The sequence below is a fragment of the Eubalaena glacialis genome, chromosome 3, assembly GCF_028564815.1.
Source record: "Eubalaena glacialis isolate mEubGla1 chromosome 3, mEubGla1.1.hap2.+ XY, whole genome shotgun sequence".
NCBI lineage: Eukaryota > Metazoa > Chordata > Mammalia > Artiodactyla > Balaenidae > Eubalaena > Eubalaena glacialis.
Window position 1 is genome coordinate 157,208,478 of NC_083718.1, and position 21,313 is coordinate 157,229,790.

Below are 21,313 nucleotides of genomic sequence, written 5' to 3' on the forward strand. Positions count from 1 at the left end.
GAAAATTTTAATCCAAAAATAAAAAATCCATTTACTCATAGAGAATTAGAAGATAAATACATCCTTAAAAGAAGAGCAGAATGCTATGGGAAAAAAACAAACAAGAAATAGCTCTATGTGATTAAATACATGATCGACAAAATAAAATTTCAATAGAAGAGTGAGAAGAGAAAGCCAAGGGACTAGCCCTGAAAAGGTACAAAAATAAAAAGAAACTGAAAACTGTTTACAGTAGGCCAAGGAATGTAATAGGATTACATTTGCTTCTTCAACTAAAGTCAAATGGATTCTCTTTCTTCCATACTCTATTGATTGCTTAAAACTATGCCACATTTTAATTGCTTCCTATTTGGGCATGACGTCCTTGTATTAATTTTTCCCTTTGAATTTTTTAAGACTTTTCTATGGATGAGGTGGGGAGGCACTATGGGCTTTGGAATGAGTTTTGGAAATAAGAGGAAAAAGAAAATAAAAAGAAGCAAAGTTTGTGAAGTCTACAGAAGCAAGCAGAGAGCACAACTCATATTGAAAGGGAATAACCAGTGATAATGGTCAACCAAGAAATACCCAGCAGGTTCAGGAGGTTAGCATTGAGATGCCATGAGGAAACAGTAAAGAAAGGAAGACAGCCTTACCCACAAGTGTTCTATATAACACTATTACCACAGAAGAAGGTGTCAAGATGCCAAGTCAGTTGATACACCCTTAAATATTGGCAAAACAGTCCCACAACTCTGTTTTTTGTTTGTTTGTTTGGCTGCATTGGGTCTTCGTTGCTGCGCGTGGGCTTTCTCTAGTTGCGGTGAGCGGAGGCTACTCTTCGTTGCGGTGCACCGGCTTCTCACTGCGGTGGCTTCTCTTATTGTGGAGCACCAGCTCTAGGCACACGGGCTTCAGTAGTTGTGGCACATGGGCTCTGTAGTTGTGGTTCGCAGGCTCTAGAGCACAGGCTCAGTAGCTGTGGTGCATGGGCTTAGTTGCTCCGCAGCATGTGGGATCTTCCCGGACCGGGGCTCGAACCTGTGTCCCCTGCATTGGCAGGCGGATTCTTAACCACTGTGCCACCAGGGAAGCCCCATTCCCACAACTGTTAAAAGAAAACAAAATTAGATACTTACCTGACAAAGAACTGGCCAGGCTTCCTCTCCGTAACTTAGAGTCATCCTGACTAAGTTGTCGTTGAAGTTTAGCTTTTCCAGTGGATGAAAATATGTCAGGATTACTGAGCTTCCTGAAGAGCAGGGGACTAAGTCCAGTTATCACATCCTTCAAAGTGAAAAAAGTAAAACGTAAGCCTTTAATGTCTTTTCTGAAAGTATAAGAACTAACTTTATATTAAATATCTCTACAACATTCATTACAGTTAAAAAGTGCCAACATTTTATATTTCCTGTTCAACAGCTAAAGCCAGAAACAAATTTCTTAGTGACAGCTGTTTGGGTATGCTGTGAATGATGTGGGACATTGAGTATAAAATGTCAAAGGAAAAATAGGGGATGAGATTCACAAGGTGACACAATAAGGCACTTTGACAGGCTATATTATTCATAATGAGTACATGTCTACTTATGTTTATTTACTTTTCTCCATTTATTCACACTCTTCCTATATCTAGTAAAGAAAAGCATATTTTAGTTTTCAAAAAATCATAAATAATAGACCTTCCTTTACCTGTCATATAAAGTTAGAAATACCCCTAACATTCAATTAATGCTAAAGTAAAACTTTGAGCCTTCTTTATGTCTATAATAGGAGCTAAACTCATGTTTTCAATGAAAAATTATAATAGTACAATGGAGGAAATACAGACAATATGAAGCATTGACAGTGCCTTCCCATTGCCTTTATTTTAGTCTAACCCATCCCACCCCATCCCAATGCCACTTCCTCCTCACTCAGTTAGCATCATCAAGATGCAGACATTTTAAAGCAAACACCCACCTAATTAGCAGCATTAATGAGAAAATATTCTGGGTAAAAAAATTAAAAATAAGGCAAATGAGGCCTATCTTTTATATTTCAGTGAAGGAAGCTACAACAAACACAGATAAGTAGCACATCAATCTGACCTGGACAGTACAAAGACAAAATGAGAAGCATAAGGAGAAATAACTGAAATCTATGTTACCTGCCATTTGAAAAACAAGACACAAGCTACTGGTACCATAGCAATACTCAAAGCCACAGGGGGGTGGGAAATAAATGGAAAAATGCCTGCCTCCTTGAGAAAAGATTTTTTTAAAGCCTCTAGAGAGGACTTCCCTGGTGGCACAGTGGTTAAGACTCTGTGCTCCCAATACAGGGGGCCCAGGTTCGATCCCTAATCAGGGAACTAGATCCCACATGTATGCCGCTACTGAGAGTTCGCATGCCACAACTAAGGAGCCGGTGAGCTGCAACTAAGGAGCCAACGTGCCGCAACTAAGGAGTCAGTGAGCCACCACTAAGGAGTCCACCTGCTGCAACTAAGACCCAGCGCAACCAAATAAATAATTTATAAGAAAATAAATAAAGCCTCTAGGGTCATATACTGTGACCGGTGAGTTCACACACAGGAAAGTACAAACATTGCTTAGTGGTGGCCATCGAGAATGTAATTTACAAATACCCCAGCATAAAAAGAAGAGTGAAGTTGATGAAAAATAACTGAAGAGAAAAGGAAAAAGGTTTTTTTCATTTGTTTTTTGGGGTTTTTTTTTTTTTGGCCGCACAGCGTGGCTTGTGGGATTTTAGTTCCCCAACCAGGGATTGAACCTGGGCTCTCGACAGTGAGAGCACAGAATGCTAACCACTGGACCACCAGGGAATTCACGAGGAAAAAGTATTTTTAAAATTGGTAGTAAATGAGACTTCCCTGGTGGTCCAGTGGTTAAGACTCCACGCTCCCAGTGTAGGGTACGCGGGTTCAATCCCTGGTCAGGGAACTAAATCCCGCATGCCGCACCTAAGATCCCTCATGTTGCAACTAAAAGATCCAGTAGGCCACAACAAAGATCTCACACACAGCAACAAAGATCCCATGTGCCGCAACTAAGACCCAGCATAGCCAAATAAATAAATAAATAAAAATAAATATTTTTTTAAAAATTGGTAGTAAATGGATAAAAGGATAAAGGGGGATATTTAGGCACTGTACCATTAAAGCAACTGATGTGCCCATCCAACTCTAACAGGAATGAACAGGGAGAAAGGGGAATTGGAAGGAGTAGTCAATGCAAAAAGAGAAGACAGCAAGGGAACAGCCTATATTCCCACCAACTGGTGTGTTGAGGATGAAACAGTACCTATGCATCAAGTAGAAACCATGAAGAAAGCAGGGTCTGGGCACTAATGCTGGTAACCCACCAAAAAGGGCTGGCCACTCACAGAAGCAACACTCCAGCAAGCAGCTTTGGGTGGAGGGAAGTGAGAAGGCCTTGTAAGATATCATGCTGAAGGAATATCCTATGTGAAGGCAATATGGAAAGGAAGGTATCCCAAAAATACCTTACAAATGAGCTACTTGAGAGAGCCAGCACTTGGATGCCTGCTACACTGTATGGATGAACAGTTAGTCTTAGCCATAAAAGGATCGACAACCGATAGGACTAGATCAGCACCAGTTAAAAGAAAGTTGTGGCTCATGGGCTCTAGAGCACAGACTCAGTAGTTGTGGCGCAAGGGCTTAGTTGCTCCGCAGCATGTGGGATCCTCCCGGACCAGGAATCGAACCCGTGTCCCCTGCACTGGCAGGCGGATTCTTAACCACTGCGCCACCAGGGAAGTCCCAAAAGAAAGTCATATCCTTTTCAATCTCCCTATTCCCGATCATAACATACCAAAGTAAAGAAGCCAGAAAACAGAGGAGAGGAATAATGAAAGCAGATCATGCACCTTCTTATTCCAAGTCTCCCCTGTCAAAACTTTGCAAAGGGAAGGAAATATAAATGGGAAATGAAATTTAACTTTGAAATCAGGACGTCTTTTTAACTTTTACTTAAGTATATTACTCATTTCAGAAAAGTACATATATCTAAGCATATAACTCAATAAATTTTGCAAGTTAAACATATCCATGGAACCAGCATCAAGATTTAAAAAAAAAAAAAAAGACATAACCAAGCATTCCAGAAAGCCCCCTGTGCACCCTTCTAGTCACTACACTATCCCTCCAGGGTAACTACTATCCAGGCTTCGAACAGAATATTAGATAAATGGAATCACTCTGTATGAACTGTTCCGTATCTTGCTTCTCTTGCTCAGCTAGACTGCACTTTTTAAAACAGTAGAACATTATTGAATTTACCAAAGAATTCATTAAAAGACAGGAAAAGAGAATGAAGCAAATAAAACAGAACCACACATAGCCCAAGAAAGAAAAAGGGCATGGGAAGAGGAACTTCCTTTCTAACTTCCAAACTGATTTGCTTCTTGCAGTTTTCTAGTTCCCATTTCTAGTCACTTACGAGAGATCCAGCCAAACCACATGTTTTCAGATTCAACAGGATACCACTGTACCCTTATAGTAAGCGCCTCCTTTCTGCTTTAATTGAATCAAATTTCTATCTGGTTCCTATCATTTCTACAATCAAATGATTCTTCAGCAAAATAGGGAGTTAAGGAGGGGAAGGAGCCTAGGATGACTTCCAGGTTTCTGGCGTGGATAGTATCCCAGGGAATATAGCAAGAGAAACAATATTACAAATAAAACACTATTATGGCAATATTAACATTAACTACAAATTGCAGTACTCTTCCAATAACTATTAGGGAACTATAAACATTTAACGTGAAAGAAATAAAACAAAGAAGACATGAATAACTCTCTTCAACTACAAGAGGGCTATCTCCTCTGTTACAGGAGAGTAAACTTCTTAACTTCAGAGGCCAGTTTGATATACTGGATAAAAATAACAGAAGGAGAAGTAGGTTTAATTATAGGAAGAACCATCTAACAGTGAAAAAAGGCCGTCTTAAAAGGAATGGGGGCTTCCCTGGTGGCGCAGTGGTTGGGAGTCCGCCTGCCGATGCAGGGGACACGGGTTCGAGCCCTGGTCCCGGAGGATCCCACGTGCCGCAGGGCGGCTGGGCCCGTGGGCCACAATTGCTGAGCCTGCGCGTCTGGAGCCTGTGCTCCGCAACGGGGGAGGCCGCGATGGTGGGAGGCCCGCGCACTGCAATGGGGAGTGGCCCCCGCTTGCCGCGGCTAGAGAGGGCCCTCGCGCAGAGGCGGGGACCCGGCACAGCCATAAATAAATAAATAAATAAAATTAAAAAAAAAAATTGGGGAAGATACAATATTTGTCTGTAAAACAATTAAATTATTAAAAAAAAAAAAAAAAAAAAGGAATGGACTGCGCCCTTAGGATACTGAAAAAGGTGAAAGTTGGCCTAAGCAGTGACTCTCAAAATGTGGTCCCCAGACCAGCAGCATCAGCATCACCTGTGAACTTGTTAGAAAGGCAAATTCTAGGGCCCCACCCCAGATCTACTAAATAGGAAATTCTGGGGGAGGGGAGCAGCAATCCGTGTTTTAACAAGCCCTCTAGGTGATTGTGAAGCACACTAAAGTTTGAGAACCACGAGACTAAATAAAAAACTTTCAATATGATGCCATCAACACAAATATATGTTGACCAACTGTGAGGATCGTGTCACAAATTATTTGAAATTGACTTAAAGTACTCAAGTTTGCAATCAGTATACTCTCTTAATTAAATGAAAGCAGGTTCTTGGTAAATACTATCAATGAAATAAAGTCAGTTCACTTACGTTACAACATTCTTTCTTAAGTGAGATTTTTTAAAAGGCAGAATTACAGCCTGCATGCCAGAAATTACATATAACGTGTATTTATCTATTGTAACAATAACATATCTAATATATGACATGTAAATTTCAACTGTCAAAAAAAAAGGTTGAAAATTGCCTGGCTACACAATTTCTACATGCTCCTTCCAACTCTAAGAGCTTATTGCTTTCTCTTTTAATTCAGAATACTAAGTTGTGGCTATTTTGCCTATTGCTCTGGGAGTCCTCACAGAGAGTCCTCCCTCTCTTGGTCAGAACCATCTCCCTCCTCCACAATATCAAAGCAAATCTCAGGCTAACTTTACCCACAAGGCTAGTGTTGTGTTTATACTGTATCATGCTATTAAGGATAGGATTAGAAGTAAGCAAAGGATTCACAGCTGAAAACAGAAGTCTACACACTAAAAACTTGTCTATCAGGCTAAGAACCTGGGCTCTCAATAGGAGTTGTCTTATCCCATATGAATGGTAATTCAGTAGGTGAAGAAAAATCCATACCCTATGGCAGATTCTTCCTGACCTACCTTGCCAAGAGTCAAACCAAGGTGCCACACTAATCAAAGTACATTCTCTTAATCCTTATCAAAAAACCTTTGCTTGATATGCACATGCAAAAAAAAAGAACCCTGACCCATACCTCAGGCATATCAAAGACAACATATATAAAAATTAACTCTAAGTGGATCATGAGTCTAACTATAAAACCTAAAAGTATAAACCTTCAGAAGAAAATACAAGAGTAAATTTTTATACTTTGAGTTAGATAGCATTCTTAGATAACACACAAAGCATAAGTTTAAAAAGAACAAATTTATAAACAGACTTCACCAAATTTAAAAACTACTACTCTTCAAAAGATACTGTTAAAAAATGAAAACAAATCACAAAGGAGGAAGAATATTTGCAAAACACATCTGAGAAAGACTGGCATTCAGTATATATAAAGATCTTTCACAATTCAATAATAAGAAAACACACAAGCCAATAAAAAAACATGATCGAGAAAACTGAACAGACATTTCAGCAAAGAAGAGGCAAATATGGCAAATGAACACATGAAACCATTCTCAACATCATTTATCATTGGGGAAACAAAGATTAAAATCAAGTGAAAGATAACATCAGCAAAATGGTGGAGTACACAGCTCCAAGCTAACATTCCCCCACAGAAACACTGAAAAACAAGCAGAAATTGTGACCACCTAGAGGGGTGGGATAGGGAGGGTGGGAGGGAGGGAGACGCAAGAAGGAAGAGATATGAGGATGTATGTATATGTATAGCTGATTCACTTTGTTATAAGGCAGAAGCTAACACGCCATTGTAAAGCAATTATACTCCAATAAAGATGTTAAAAAAATAAATTTAAAGAAAAAATTAAAAAAGAAAAAGAAAATCAAATGAGATAAAGGATGTGAAAACAAACAAACAAAACAAACAAAAAAAACAAGCAGAAACTGTCAGAACCACCTTTGTCAGACTCTGGAAAATAGTCAAACGTTTATGGCAACCAAGAGAATGCTGAATCAAGAAGTCAACTTAAAAATGGTAGGAAAGGGGCTTCCCTGGTGGCACAGTGGTTGAGAATCTGCCTGCCAATGCAGGGGACACGGGTTCGAGCCTTGTTCTGGGAAGATCCCACATGCCGCGGAGCAACTAGGCCCATGAGCCACGCAACAAGAGAGGCCGCGATAATGAGAGGCCCGCGCACCGCGATGAAGAGGGGCCCCCACTTGCCGCAACTAGAGAAAGCCCTCGCACAGAAACGAAGACCCAACACAGCCATAAATAAATAATTAATTAATTTTTTTAAAAAAAGTTTAAAAAAAAAATGGTAGGAAAGCTTTGTGGCATTTTTACTTGCCCTCACCCTACCCACTCCTTGATGTGGAGGCAATCTTAAAGACATTAGGTGGTGTTCCAAGTGTGGGACTCTGGTCCCTGGTTCCAGAAGGAGCAGAACAGACCTTACTTGCAAATTATCGTTTATACCTGTTATAACTTATCTGAAGACTACCTGAAGGACTAACACAAGGCACTCCTCTCTATTTCACCTAACTCACAATCCTCTCAAGGTGGAAAAGCAGCAAGTATTGCTTAAAATCCTGTATGGTGATCCAAACACCCACAGCCACTTGGGCAAAAGATTAACAATGTGACATTCAACTGACTGCCTGAGATCTGGGGGAGAAAAGGGAGCGTTTCTTTGGGAAATTAGGGCAATCAAAAACACCTGTGTATATATGGAAATTTAGAAAGCCCAGGGTGAAATGCATGCTCAGGAAAGACCTAAAAAGATTTTCAGGTTTCATCTCAAGCTGATCCCTAGACTCAGCACAAGTCTGGCTAAGGGCCAAAGGAGGGCACAGAGTCAATCTGCAAAGACCAGGATGTGTGTTTGTTTGTTTGCTTAGCTCCTGGCAATCCAGGAAATCTTCATCAAAACACAAGCTAAGTAACAGAGACTTCAGTATCACACACAGCAAGAAATACAGTTTCTACAAAAAAGGTTGGGAAACTCACTAGACAAATGGACAACTACAGCCTTCAACAATCAAAAAACAGCAAAGCCTGGGGAAAGGGAAAAAGCTGTATTCCAGAGTTACCAATATTCAAATGTCCAAATTTCAACAACAAAAAATCACAAGACATATAAAGAAATAAGAAGGTATGGCCCACTCAAAGAATCAAAATAAATTAACATAAACCACCCCTGAGGAAGCCCAGCATTGGACTTAGCAGTAAATTTTAAATTGATTGTCTTAAATATGCTCATATCAGTAAAGGAAAACATGGACAAAGAACTAAAGAAAATCAAGAAAACAATGAACAAAACAAGACTATCAACAAAAAGACAGAAATTATAAAAAAGAACCAAACAGAAATTCAGGAGATAAAAAGACCAATAAGTAAGTGAAAAATTCAGTAGAGGGTTCAACAGCAAATTTGAGCAGGCAAAGACAGAATCAGCAATCTTGAAGACAAGATAATTAAAACTATACAGTCTGAGGAACAAGAAAAAAAAAAAGAATGAAGAAAAGTGAAGAGAGCCTAAGGGACCAGAGGGACATCTTCAAAAGAAACAATATATGCATTAAGGGAATCCCAGAAGGAGAAGAGAGAAAGGGGAAGAAAGAATATCTGAAGAAATAACTGCCGAAAACTTCCCAAATTTGATGAGAGACACGAGCCTACATGTTCAGAAGCTCAATGAACTTCAGGTAGGTTAAACTCAAACAGACCCACATCTAAACATATCATAATCAAACTGTTGAAGCTAACAACAAGGAGAAGATATTCAAAACAGTAAGAGAGATGCAATTCATCATGTACAGGGGATCCCCAATCAGATTAACAGCCAATTTTGCATCAGAACTATGGAGTCCAGAAGGAATGACATATTTAAAGTGCTGACAGGAAAAACTGTCAACTTAGATTTCTACCCAGATAAACAAAAGCTGAGGGAGTCTATTACCACTACACTGGCCCTAAAAGGAATCCTTCAGGTTGAAATGAAAAGACACAAAACAGGAACTTCAAGTCATATGAAGATATAAATATCTCCAGTAAAGGTAACTACATGAGCAAATATAAAAGTGAGTATTATTATATTTTTGGTTTATAACTCCACTTTTTATTTCCTACATGATTTAAAAGACAAATACATAAAAATAATTACAGATCTATGTTACTGAGCACACAATGTATGAACATATAATTTGGGAGAACAACATAAAGGGGGGTGGGAGAATAGAGGTGTATAGGAGCAGAGTTTTTGTATGTTATTGAAGTTGGTACCAATTCAAACTAGACTGTTATAAATTTAGGATGTTACATGTAATCCCTGTGGCAAAGCAAAAAGAAAATATAAAAAAAGCACACACAAAAGGAAATGAAAGGGGATCAAAATGGTTCATTACACCAAAAAAAAAATTTTTTTTTCAACTAAACACAAAAGATGGCAGTAACAGAGGAACTGAGAGACAAAAGGGTATAAAACATACATGATAAAAATATTTCAATGAGCAAAGGTATCCATACTTGAATCAAAGGGAAAAATAAAACATAAAGAAGAACCAAATGGATATTTTAGAACTGAAATATATAATAACCAAAATAAAAAAACTGAGTGAATAAGCTTTTCAGCAGAACATAGAGGACAGAATAAAGAAACAGTGAACTGGAAGACAGAAGAACAGAAGTTATTCAACATGAACAACAAAGTGAAAACAGTAAACAGAGGCTTCGGGACCTATGGTTCTGTAATTAAAGATCTAATGTCTGTGTCATTGGAGTCCAAAAGGAAAGGACAAAGAGAGAAAGAAAGAAAAAGTACTAGAATAAATCATGGCTGAAAACCTCCCAAATGTGTGAAGAAGACATAAACCTACAGATTCAAGAAGCTGAGTGAACCCCAAGCAGAATAAACCCAAAGAAATATGCCAGGAAACATTATAATTAAAATTCTGAAAAATTACAAACAAAAGAAAAAAAAAACGTTTGAATGACAGATTTCTCATCAGAAACTATGTAGTCCAGAATAAAGTGGCAGCACAGTATTTTTCCAGCATTGAAAGAAAAGAACTGTCAACCCAGAAGCAATAACCAGGGAAAATGACCTTCAGAAATAAGGATAATTAAGAGACTTTACTGGCAGCAAACCTATCCTAAAAGAATGGCTAAAGAAAGTTCTCTAAACAGAAAGGAAATAATACAATAAGCAACTTTAGGAACAGAGAAAGAACACAGTGAGTAAAAATGCAGATAAATACATTAGCATTTCCTTCTGTAACATACGATTTTAAAATTTACTAAAGACATTTATGCTACAAAACATGAATCAGATTCAAATAAACTCACCAGTGAGGTGAGAGAGCTTAAGAAAAAATTAGAAATAAAAGATCAGTTAAGAAATGACGGGGCCCCACCTCCCAGCCGCTCCGTAAGGAGAGTGAACTCCCTGACACTAGGGGCCATATACCTTTGCGCCCTCAGCAGGACCCAGGACAAGACTGGTACAAGGCACGATTCAGCAAATGTTTGTTAAATGGGTGCAAAAAATCAAATTCCAGCCTGCCTGCCTCCAAGGCCTACATGTTTGACCACCATGCCACACTGCTCCAGTGAAGACTCACTTACAGACTGATGGAAGAAGGCTGAACCAAGAAAAATGATCTTATCTCATGCTTCAGTGACAAAATAAAAGCCATCAGACATGGGAGAATTGTTCCAGGGCCTTCATCTTCCCACCACTGAATCTCTAAACCTCCCAGTATCTGTGTTCATCTTTCGTCTCATTCCTTCCTGTTACCATGAAGGGCCTGAGGACCTCTCCTTCTCTCTGAGGCCCAGTGTCCTAGACCCGAGCCCCTCCTTTCCCTTCCATTATTCCCTTTCTCTTCTGTGTTCCCATCTGGTCCTTCTTTATGGTCTCTTGGGTCATTCCCAGCAGCAAACAAGCATAGTCTAGTATCTCCCATCTTAGAAAAATCATTCTTTGCCCCTCCTCCTACCATCACCTTAGCTCTCTGGGTTCTGTTCCCATTCACAGCCATGTTTCACAAGGAAATCGCCTACACACCTAGCTCCACTTCAGCAGGATGGGGGGAGGTAGTGTTTTATTCCCTCTGACCTCAGGGAGGGTCCTATAACAATCTACCCTCCCACCAGTACTCTATCCAATTATTCCTGTTTTTTTAATTTTATTTCTTTTTCATGATAATACATTATAAATTTTATAATACACATATCTGTACAGTTTGAATAAATTATAAAACAAATACCTATGTACCTGTACCCATCACCCAGCTTCAAAAACAAATCATTTCTGAATGACAAAACACACCATGTAGCCCTCCCCAGTCACATCTCCTTCCCCTGCCTGAGGTAACCAGTGTCATTTTTCATGCCTTGCTTTTTTGTATGGTTTTACAACATATTACTGCATCCATATATTGTAAAATTTTGCATGTTGTTCAACTTTATATAAACATATTCTTTCATGACTTTTTTGAGTCAGTATTAGGTTTCCTGAGTTTTATCCATGTTGATACATGTAGCTGGAGTTCATTCATTTATTTCATTATAGTATTCCATTGTAAAAAAAAAAAAAAAAAGAAATGACTAAGCTTGAAGGAACACAAGAGAGAATACAAACAAGAGATAATGCCTTAAGAGGCACAGAAGATGAAATGTTTTGGGTTTTTCTGTTTGTTTGTTTGTTTGATTTTTTTATGAAGAGGAAAAAAATGTTTGAGAGAAAATGATATGTTGAAGAGAGGCAAAGAAGATCCAACATACAGCAAATAGAAGTCCCTGCAGAAGAAAATCAAAGCAAGGCAACAGAACAAATATCAATACTAAAATTATAATTCAATAACTTTGCTGAAATTAAAACTATATATATGAAAACTACATCCTGGAAGAGCACACCACATGCATGACATATAAATCCAAAATGACCAACACCAAGATATATTCTAGTATAATAACTGGACTTTAACAGAAAAATCCTTTCAGCATTAAAAAAAAAAAGACCTATAAGAAAAACCTGCATCACCATCAGACTATGACAACAATTTTTTTTTTAATATTTATTTATTTGCACTGGGTCTTAGTTGCAGCAACGCAGGCTCCTTAGTTGTGGCAGGCATGTGGGATCTAGTTCCCTGACCAGGGATCAAACCCGGGCCCCCTGCATTGGGAGCGTGGAGTCTTAACCACTGTGCCACCAGGGAAGTCCCGACAACAATTCTTTATGCCAGAAGAAATACAGGGTTACATATATAAGATACTCAAAGAAAGGCAGTATGAGCCCAGGATTTTATATCCAGGAAAACTAACCTTCAAGGTAAAGGGCACAGGCAAAATGTTATCAATATAAAATAACTCAGGGAATATTGTTCCAAAAGGTCCTTCCTAAGGAATCTACTAGAGAACAAGATTCATACAATCAGGGCTTCCCTGGCAGTCCAGTGGTTAAGACTCTGCGTTTCCACTGCAGGGGGCATGGGTTTGATCCCTGGTCGGGGAGCTAAGATCCCACATGCCACACGGTGTGGCCAAAGAAAATAAAAAATTAAATAAAATAAACACATGTTTAAAAACAAAAGATTCATACAATCAAAATAACTAGAATGACGAGGTTCTACTGCATAGCACAGGGAACTATATTCACAGGGAACTTGTAATAACCTATAATGGAAAAGAATTTGAAAAAGAATATATATATCTATATATAAATCTATATATAGATATATATATAGACCAAATCTATATATATCTATATATATATCTATATATAAATATATATATATATATCTGAATCACTTTGCTGTATACCAGAAACTAACACAACACTATAAATCAACAATACTTCAATTAAAAAAAAAAACTAGAGATATATCAATATGGTGATTAGCATTAAATATATGGTCATTCATAAAATTATAAATAAGTGTTCATTAAAAGGGAGAGAGTATAGTATATAATGGCTATATGATCTGACAATGTAGATATAGGTCAACCAAAAAATGAGGGGAGAAGGTGGAGACAGCATACACACAAAAATTTTTTAACAGTTTTCCTTAATCATTGGTGGTAGTACATTAGTAGTGCCACTAGAGACTGTCATACAGTTAACATATGATAAAGCAAATTAGTAATTCCTGGATATTCTAATTCTATCATCCCCTGAGTCTTTGAGAACATGATTCTTGGTATGAAAGAAAGGAGATACTAATGTAATAAATGGGAGATTAAGTTTAAAAAAAAACTCTGTAGTCCTTTGTCAATATCACTGTTGATTGCCAAGATAGTTTTTATTATATATATTTCTAACTCTATCCACTGAAAAGTCATAGGAACAATGATCAACCTAGTAGCAATAAGTATCCCTAGGATCTAGACTGTAGGTGTTCTGAAATTCCATTTCCCATTAAAAGAAGCCTGGAGTTCTTAGAGAAACAGCTAATTGCAGGTCTAAGGTGGAAAATGAGCCTGGAACAGTTCAACGTAAGAGATAGCAAGAAAATTATCAAAACTATTAGGATTGGGTCAAAAAGACTAAGGAACCAATTTGAAGAGGCTCTTCCTAGACAACAACAGGACAATGTGAGCTTCAATTAGCAGTAAAAAAAAAAAAAAAAAAAAAAAAAAAAAAAAAAAACACACATAAAATATGGGTTGAAACCCATCAAATGCATTTAAATGTATGACTCCACACTGATAATAAAAAATAACTAACTGATCACCATCTTCAGATGACAGGGAACCAATTTATTACCCTAAAAACTAGGTAAATAAAAGGAAAGAATCAGGCCATTCTTACATGAACTATACCACTGGGAATCAAACAGTAGATGAGAAGCATCTCCTTAAAATGCTATGCCACCTAATAAATGAAAACAAAATGATAGAATTACATCACTACTTTGCAACTCCCAATCAGCGAATCTCAGCACTGAGCATCAGCAACTGCTACAATCAAAGAGCAAAAAGCAGACATCACATGCCTCCTGTTGAAAGAACACACTACCACCCAAAATCTTGCCAAAGGAATTGAACCTGAGGCTGATTAAGCCTCTGTATCCAGCTGTAATTTGCAGGAAATACAACAGGACATAAAACATTTTGAAATGCACCATAACTATGCAATCTAGACTTTGGGAAACTCTACAGGCCAAATGCCCCAAGGTTTTTCAACTTACAGATTTTAAGGAAAGGAAGAGATGAAAGGAAAAGATTAAAAAGAGACAGGGACTTCCCTGGTTGTCCAGCGGTTAAGACTCGCGCTCCCAAGGCAGGGGGCCTGGGTTCAATCCCTGGTCAGGGAACTAGATACCGCATGCCACAACTAAAGATCCCGTGTGCCACAACTAAGACCCAGCACAGCCAAATAAATAAATAAATAAATTTTATTTTTTTAAAAAGCATGAGATATCATTTCTATCCACTAGGATAGCTAGATTTTTTTAAAATGGAAAATAACAAGTGCTAGCAAGGTCACAGACAAACTGGAACCCTTGTAAATTGCTGGTGGGAATGTTAAAATGATACACCCGCTGTGGAAAACAGTTTGACAATTCCTCAAAAACTTAAACACAGAATTATCATATGATCCAACAATTCCACTCCTGTATATAGAAACAAAAAATTGAAAAACAGGTGTACAAACAGAAACTTGTACACAAATGTTCATAGAGGTACTACCACAATCACCAAAAGGTAGAAACAACCCAAATGCCCATCAGTTGATGACTGAATAAACCAAATGTGGTATATCCATATAATGGAATATTACTCGGCCATAAAAAGGAATGACATACTGATATATGCTACAATATGGATGAATCTCAAAAACATTATGTTAAGTAAAAGAAGCCAGACATAAAAGGCCATGTATTGTATGATTCCCTTTATATGAAATGTTCACAGTTCACAGAGACAGAAAACAGATTAGTGGTTGCCAGGGACTGGGGGAAGGAGGAAATATTCTGGAACTAGATAGTGGTGATGGTTATACATTTGAATGTACTGAATGTCACTAATGTAAATTGTATGTTAAGTGTATTTCACCACAATTTAAGAAGTCAAAGCACATGTAGAGGTAGGGTGTCTAGGGCCACACTTCCTTCCAGGAGCCTACTAAAGTGAAAATAGCTGAGACCCAGTCGCCTTCCTCTCTGGCTTCTCTTGGCTTCCTTCTGGCTTTTTTCTCTTCCACATGGCTGGGCAGACAAACTGAGAAATGCCTACAGAAGGCTATCACTAGCCACCAAGACCTGAAAGAGTGTGGGGGTTGCCAGAGACTAGCTCTACCACAGACGGAGGAAAACAAGCTTTTCCAGACCTCCTAGGTATTCTTGCAAAAAGGCCTTTACATGCATTCAAAACGGTTATTACCCAAAACTCTGTGGGCCTATAAGGAATGAAGGTTCTAGGTGGTCTATACCCAGAATAATAGGATTTCTACATAGTTCTAGCTGAGGACCATATTAGGGTTTGAGGGCTATGGCAAGGACTAGCTAGATATTGACCAAACATGATTCACCTTCCTGCTGGGCACAAGCTATGGCCCTATGATTGAATTCTGGCAACAGAATATGGGTGGAAGTGATTAAGCCATCTCCAGGTCTGCCCATCAACAACTCCCACAAGATTCCCCCACTTGCCTCAGGTAACCTGGGAAGCCATGTGTAGAAAATGGTAGAGCCTCCATTAGTCTAGGTTCTTTTGAATGTATTTTTTACAGCAACTAATGTTCTTAAATATAAAAGACTACTGGGACTTCCCTGGTGATCCAGTGGGTAAGACTCTGCACTCCCAATGCAGGGGGCCCGGGTTCGACCCCTGGTTGGGGAACTAGATCCCAAATGCATGCTGCAACTAAGAGTTCGCATGCCGCAACTAAGAAGTCCACATGCCACAACTGAGAAGTGCACATGCCGCAACTAAAAAAAAAAAAAAAAGATCCTGCATGCTGCAACGAAGATCCCGTGCGCCGCAACTAAGACCCAGCATAGCCTAAACAAATAAATAAATATTAAAATATACATATATATAGAGAGAGAGAAGACTACTAGCATGAGAGCTAGTAGTAAAATGTCCCATTCTCTTACTGGTCAAAGGGAGGACTCAGATTTCCTGGGGTCACCTAAAAAAAAAATCATCTTGGTAACACCCTTTTGAAACAACTTAAGGACTTTTAAAAAATTAATACCAACTTTTTTTTTTTTTTGGCTGTACCGCGCACCTTGCAGGATCTTAGTTCCCCAACCAGGGATTGAAACTGGGCCCGTGGCAGTGCACAGAGTCCTAACCACTGGAATGTCAGGGAATTCCCAATGCCAACTATTTTTTAAACTCTTTTGTCTTTAAAATATTCTTGAAGATCTCAAATAGTCATGAAAATTAGAAGGCCAGACAGTACTATATTACCTCTGCTTTGCTGAAATACAGGCAGAGAAACTATGTGGCTTGTTAACCTCCCAACAAATTAAAGGTTAAAGGATTTGTGCATCTGCTACCCAGGTTCACTCTTAGAAAGTATTTTGTTACATTAAAGTTGGTACAACTAAAACGATATTACAGAATTTTAAAATGCGGTTTCCTTGGCCTGAATTTGCTCTTAATTATGTTCTAAAATCTAGGGACACTATAATATCTTCTAAGCCAGTTACTTAAGAAAGAAATCCATAAAAGTTTCCCTAAAGGGAAAAATGCACAAATTAAAGCCATCTTTTCAAGCTGAGCAAAGTAAAAGGAGAGTTCAATAACACCAACAAATCAAAGGTTAAGATATACCTTTTTCTATTATATTTCTTTATAAAACCAGATGAGAACACAGAAAAATATGAACTCTATATTCACACATTCTATGCACTTACCCTAAAAATATAATAATTAACCATTATTGAGCACTCACTGGTATCAGGCTTTGTAATAAGTGTTTTACGTGGATTAATTTATTAAATCCTAACAATAACCCTATGAAATTGGTAATGATAGTATGTCCATTACATATATATGGGATAAGTAAGGCTTAAAGAACTTAAGTAACTTGCATCAGGTCATAGAGCTGGAATCTGAGGTCAGAGAATGACTTAATCACTATACATTCACTCAAGAAGTATTTATTTAGTACCTCCTATATTCAATTCTAGAAGCTGGAGATACAGCAGTAAGGAAAAACCAACCCAAATTCCTACCCTCATGAACCGTATATTCTAATGTGTGAGAATGACAATAAATGACAAATATGTGACAGTAACAGGTGAATAAAGGACATGAATAAAAAGAGGGGAAGGGAATGACTAAGAGTGCTACTTTAAAAAGGCTGGTCAGGCTTCCCTGGGGGCACAGTGGTTAAGAATCCGCCTGCCAATGCAGGGGACACGGGTTTGAGTCCTGGTCCGGGAGATCCCACATGCCGCGGAGCAACTAAGTCTGTGCACCACAACTACTGAGCCCGCTCGCCTACAGCCCGTGCTCTGCAACAAGAGAAGCCACCGCAATGAGAAGCCCACACACCGCCACGAAGAGTAGCCCCCGCTTGCCGCAACTAGAGAAAGCCTGTATGCAGCAATGAAGACCCAACGCAGCCAAAAATAAATAAAATAAACAAATTTATTTTAAAAATAAAAATAAAAATAATAAAAAGGCTGGTCAAGGAAGGCCTCTATCTGAACAGAGACCTAAATGAAACGAGGAAGCCAGTCATATAAATATATCCAGAAAAAGAACACCTCAGGTAGAGAAAACTACCAAGTATAGAAGTCCTCAAATAATAATTTTTAAAATGTCCTCATGCAGGAGCATGCTTAATATATTTGGAGACCATCAAGGCAGCCAGTGTGAACAGAGCTCAGTAACAAGAGGAGTAGGAGGAAATGAGGTTAGAGAAGGCCAAGAGGCAGATCATGTAGACTCTTAAGTACAAAGCAAGCACCTTCCATTTTGATCAACTGTGATGGAAAGCCACTTTTGAGTAGGGGATGGTAACAAACTTTGATTTTAGCTTTTACAGGATGATACCGATCTTGCTGTGTGCAAATTATCATGGGGGCGGAGGGGAGAGGAGGTAAAAGAAAAGAATCAGGAAGACAGGTTTGGAGACTTTTATAGTAATCCAGATGAAAGATGATAGAGGCTAAGATTAGGGTAGTGATGGAGCTAGTGGGGAAAAGTCTCATGCAATTTGAATGTAGCACCAACCAGAACTGATGGGCTGAATGTGGAATATGAGGTTAAGAAAAGAATCAAAAACAACTTCCATGTTTTGCTCTAAGTAAATGAGTGAATGATAGTGCCATTTATTGACATGGGAAAGACTGGGGAAGAAGTGGAATGGGAAGTGAAAAACAGGGTTCAGCTTTGGACCCATTAAGTTTGAAAGGTCTATTAGTTACCCAACTAGAAATGTTACATATACAACTGAAAATAAGAGAGCTCAAAAGAAAGGTCAAGACTAGAGAAGTAAATGTGGGAATCAGCAGCACAGAGATGGAATGTAAAGTAATACAATCTGATGAGATTACATCAGGAGAGAGAATAGACTGCAAAAGCAGATTAAATACTGAACCCTCTCAAGCACCAGTGAGATTGGAAGAAAACCAAGACAGCATGGTCCCAGAAGCCAAATGATGGAATGATCAACCATGTCAAAAGCAACAGGTTGAGTGAGATGAAGACTGAAAACTGGCCACTGGGTTTGACCAATGATGACCTTGACATAAGTGTTTCAGTGGAATGACGGGAGACTAAAGCCTGACTTGACTGGAATGGGTTCAAGAGGAGAGGAAATGAAAGAAGATATAGACAACTCTTTCAAGTAGTTTTGTTATAAAGAGGAGCACTCTCCTACTCACAATTATTTCATATCCCTTGCTCTTTTGCCTGAATAACTGCAAGAGCCTCTTAACTGGTTCCACATACCCATTTAGTCAATGCTCGCTAAAGTAGCCAAATAAGTGGGATTAAAATGAATGTTAGATCACGTGATTCTTATGCTCAAAACTCTCCAATCGTTTCTCATCTCGTTCAACATGAAAGTCAAAATCCTCAGAGCTGCCTGTAAGACCCTTACCAATCTGAAACTCTCCACAATTCAGCCCTCCTCTCCCCACCTTTCCCCTCTGAGTTCACCTACTACTCTTCCTCTTACTCACTCTACTCCAGCCACACTTGGCTTCCTTGGTGTTCCTCAAACACAAATTTTAGAGCTGGAGGTATGCTTCTACCCCAAGGTGCTTCCTATTCCCTCTACCAAGTATACTCTTCCCCCCACATAATCTAAATGCCTCAATCTCTTACATTCTTCAGGTCTTTACTCAAACATCTCATTCCAAAGAGATGCCTTTCCTGATAATGCTATTTAAGCCATAAAATCCCCCATCACTCTATATCCCCCTTCCCTGCTTTATTGTCTTCGTAGTATTTATCACCGTAGAGCATACTACATATTTTACTTATTTCTTTTATTATCTGATTCCCTCTACTAGAATAGAAACTTTGAAAGCAGGGTTTCTCATCTGCCTTTTTCACTTCTATAATCCCAACAGTAACCAAAAAATTTAAAAAAAACAAAAACAAAAACAAAACAAAAAGAACTTGTTGAATCCAAGGATGAATGAATGAGGGGGAATGCAGGGTTAATGAAGTTTTTTCAAGATGGAAAATATTGTAGCATGCTTGTATGTTGATGAGAATCATCAACAGAAAAAAAAAAATTAATGATTCAGGAGTAGGAAAGAATAATTCCAAGAATAAAACTCTTATTTAGATGTAGGGGTTTGCCTTAGATGGGAATAGGAACACATTATCCATAGCAATAAGAGAGAGGGAAAAGAATGCGGGTACAGATATAGGTAGGTTGGGTGACTTGTAATGGGAGCTTGTAGGATTATCTTTGTTTCTTCTTCAGTGAAACAGGAAGCAAGGACATCAACTGAGAGTAAAGAGGACAAATAGAGTGCTAGAAGTTTGAGGAGAACGATTAAACTATCATTTAAGAGTGAATGGAGGGAATTCCCTGGTGGTCCAGTGGTTAGGAATCCGTGCTCTCACTGCTGAGGGCCTGGGTTCAATCCCTGGTCTGGGAACTAAGATCCCACAAGCCGTGTGGCACTGCCAAAAAAAAAAGTGAACAGACTAGGGACTGTCATAGGATTGACTGTCATTGCTGAAAGACTCCTTAGGTTCATGATCACAAATTTAGATGTCAGCATCGTTGTGTTTTTCTCCAGCCACATTCAGCTGCCTAAACACAAGTGCAGAATAGGCAGAGTTGGTTTAATCATGGCTGGAATTTTCTCAAGCAGGTATGATAGAAGGTACTGAAGGTACACGCATAGGAGTAATTATGATAGCCCATGAAATGTTAAGTTGGACAAGGAGGAAAGTAGAGGCATGAGGTGACTGACAATGAAAAGGTAGTTTGGACTTCCCTGCTGGCTCAGTGGTTAAGAATCCGCCTGCCAATGCAGGGGACACGGGTTCGAGCCCTGGTCTGGGAAGATCCCACGTGCCACGGAGCAACTAAGCCCATGCGCCACAACTACTGAGCCTGTGCGCTAGAGCCCACAAGCCACAACGACTGATCCCCCATGCCACAACTACTGAAGCCCACCTAGAACCCATACTCCGCAACAAGAGAAGCCACCGCAAAGAGAAACCCGTGCACCGCAGTGAAGAGTAGCCCCTGCTCGCTGCAACTAGAGAAAGCCCGCATGCAGCAATGAAGACCCAATGCAGCCATAAATAAATAAATAAATATATTTATTTTTAAAAAAAAATCAACAGACCAGAGGTTCCAAAGAGTTTGAACAATTTTGGGAGAGGAAATCCTAAAATGAATGTGAGCTAGAGAAACAGAAGATGATGTGAAGGTCAGAGTCTGGCAAGCTCAAAACTAAGATTTTAGAGGCGGAACAATTATTGGTAAAGATGAAAAGTACCTAATGAATATGCAAGTAAGAGGCTCAGGTTGATGTCAATTTTCCCCATCAGTTATTTACTGTACTTCCA

General features: G+C 38.9%; 1 protein-coding gene across 4 annotated transcripts in view; it reads right to left on the reverse strand.

The window, feature by feature from the left end:
* The window catches only part of MAST2 (microtubule associated serine/threonine kinase 2), a 250,452-nt gene that overhangs the window by 168,917 nt on the left and 60,222 nt on the right, over window positions 1-21,313 (reverse strand). For all 4 annotated transcript variants that reach the window (XM_061184277.1, XM_061184276.1, XM_061184275.1 and 1 more), the window contains one exon: window positions 1,119-1,266. In XM_061184277.1, the coding sequence (XP_061040260.1) occupies window positions 1,119-1,266 (148 nt within the window). The remainder of the gene's footprint in view (window positions 1-1,118; window positions 1,267-21,313) is intronic.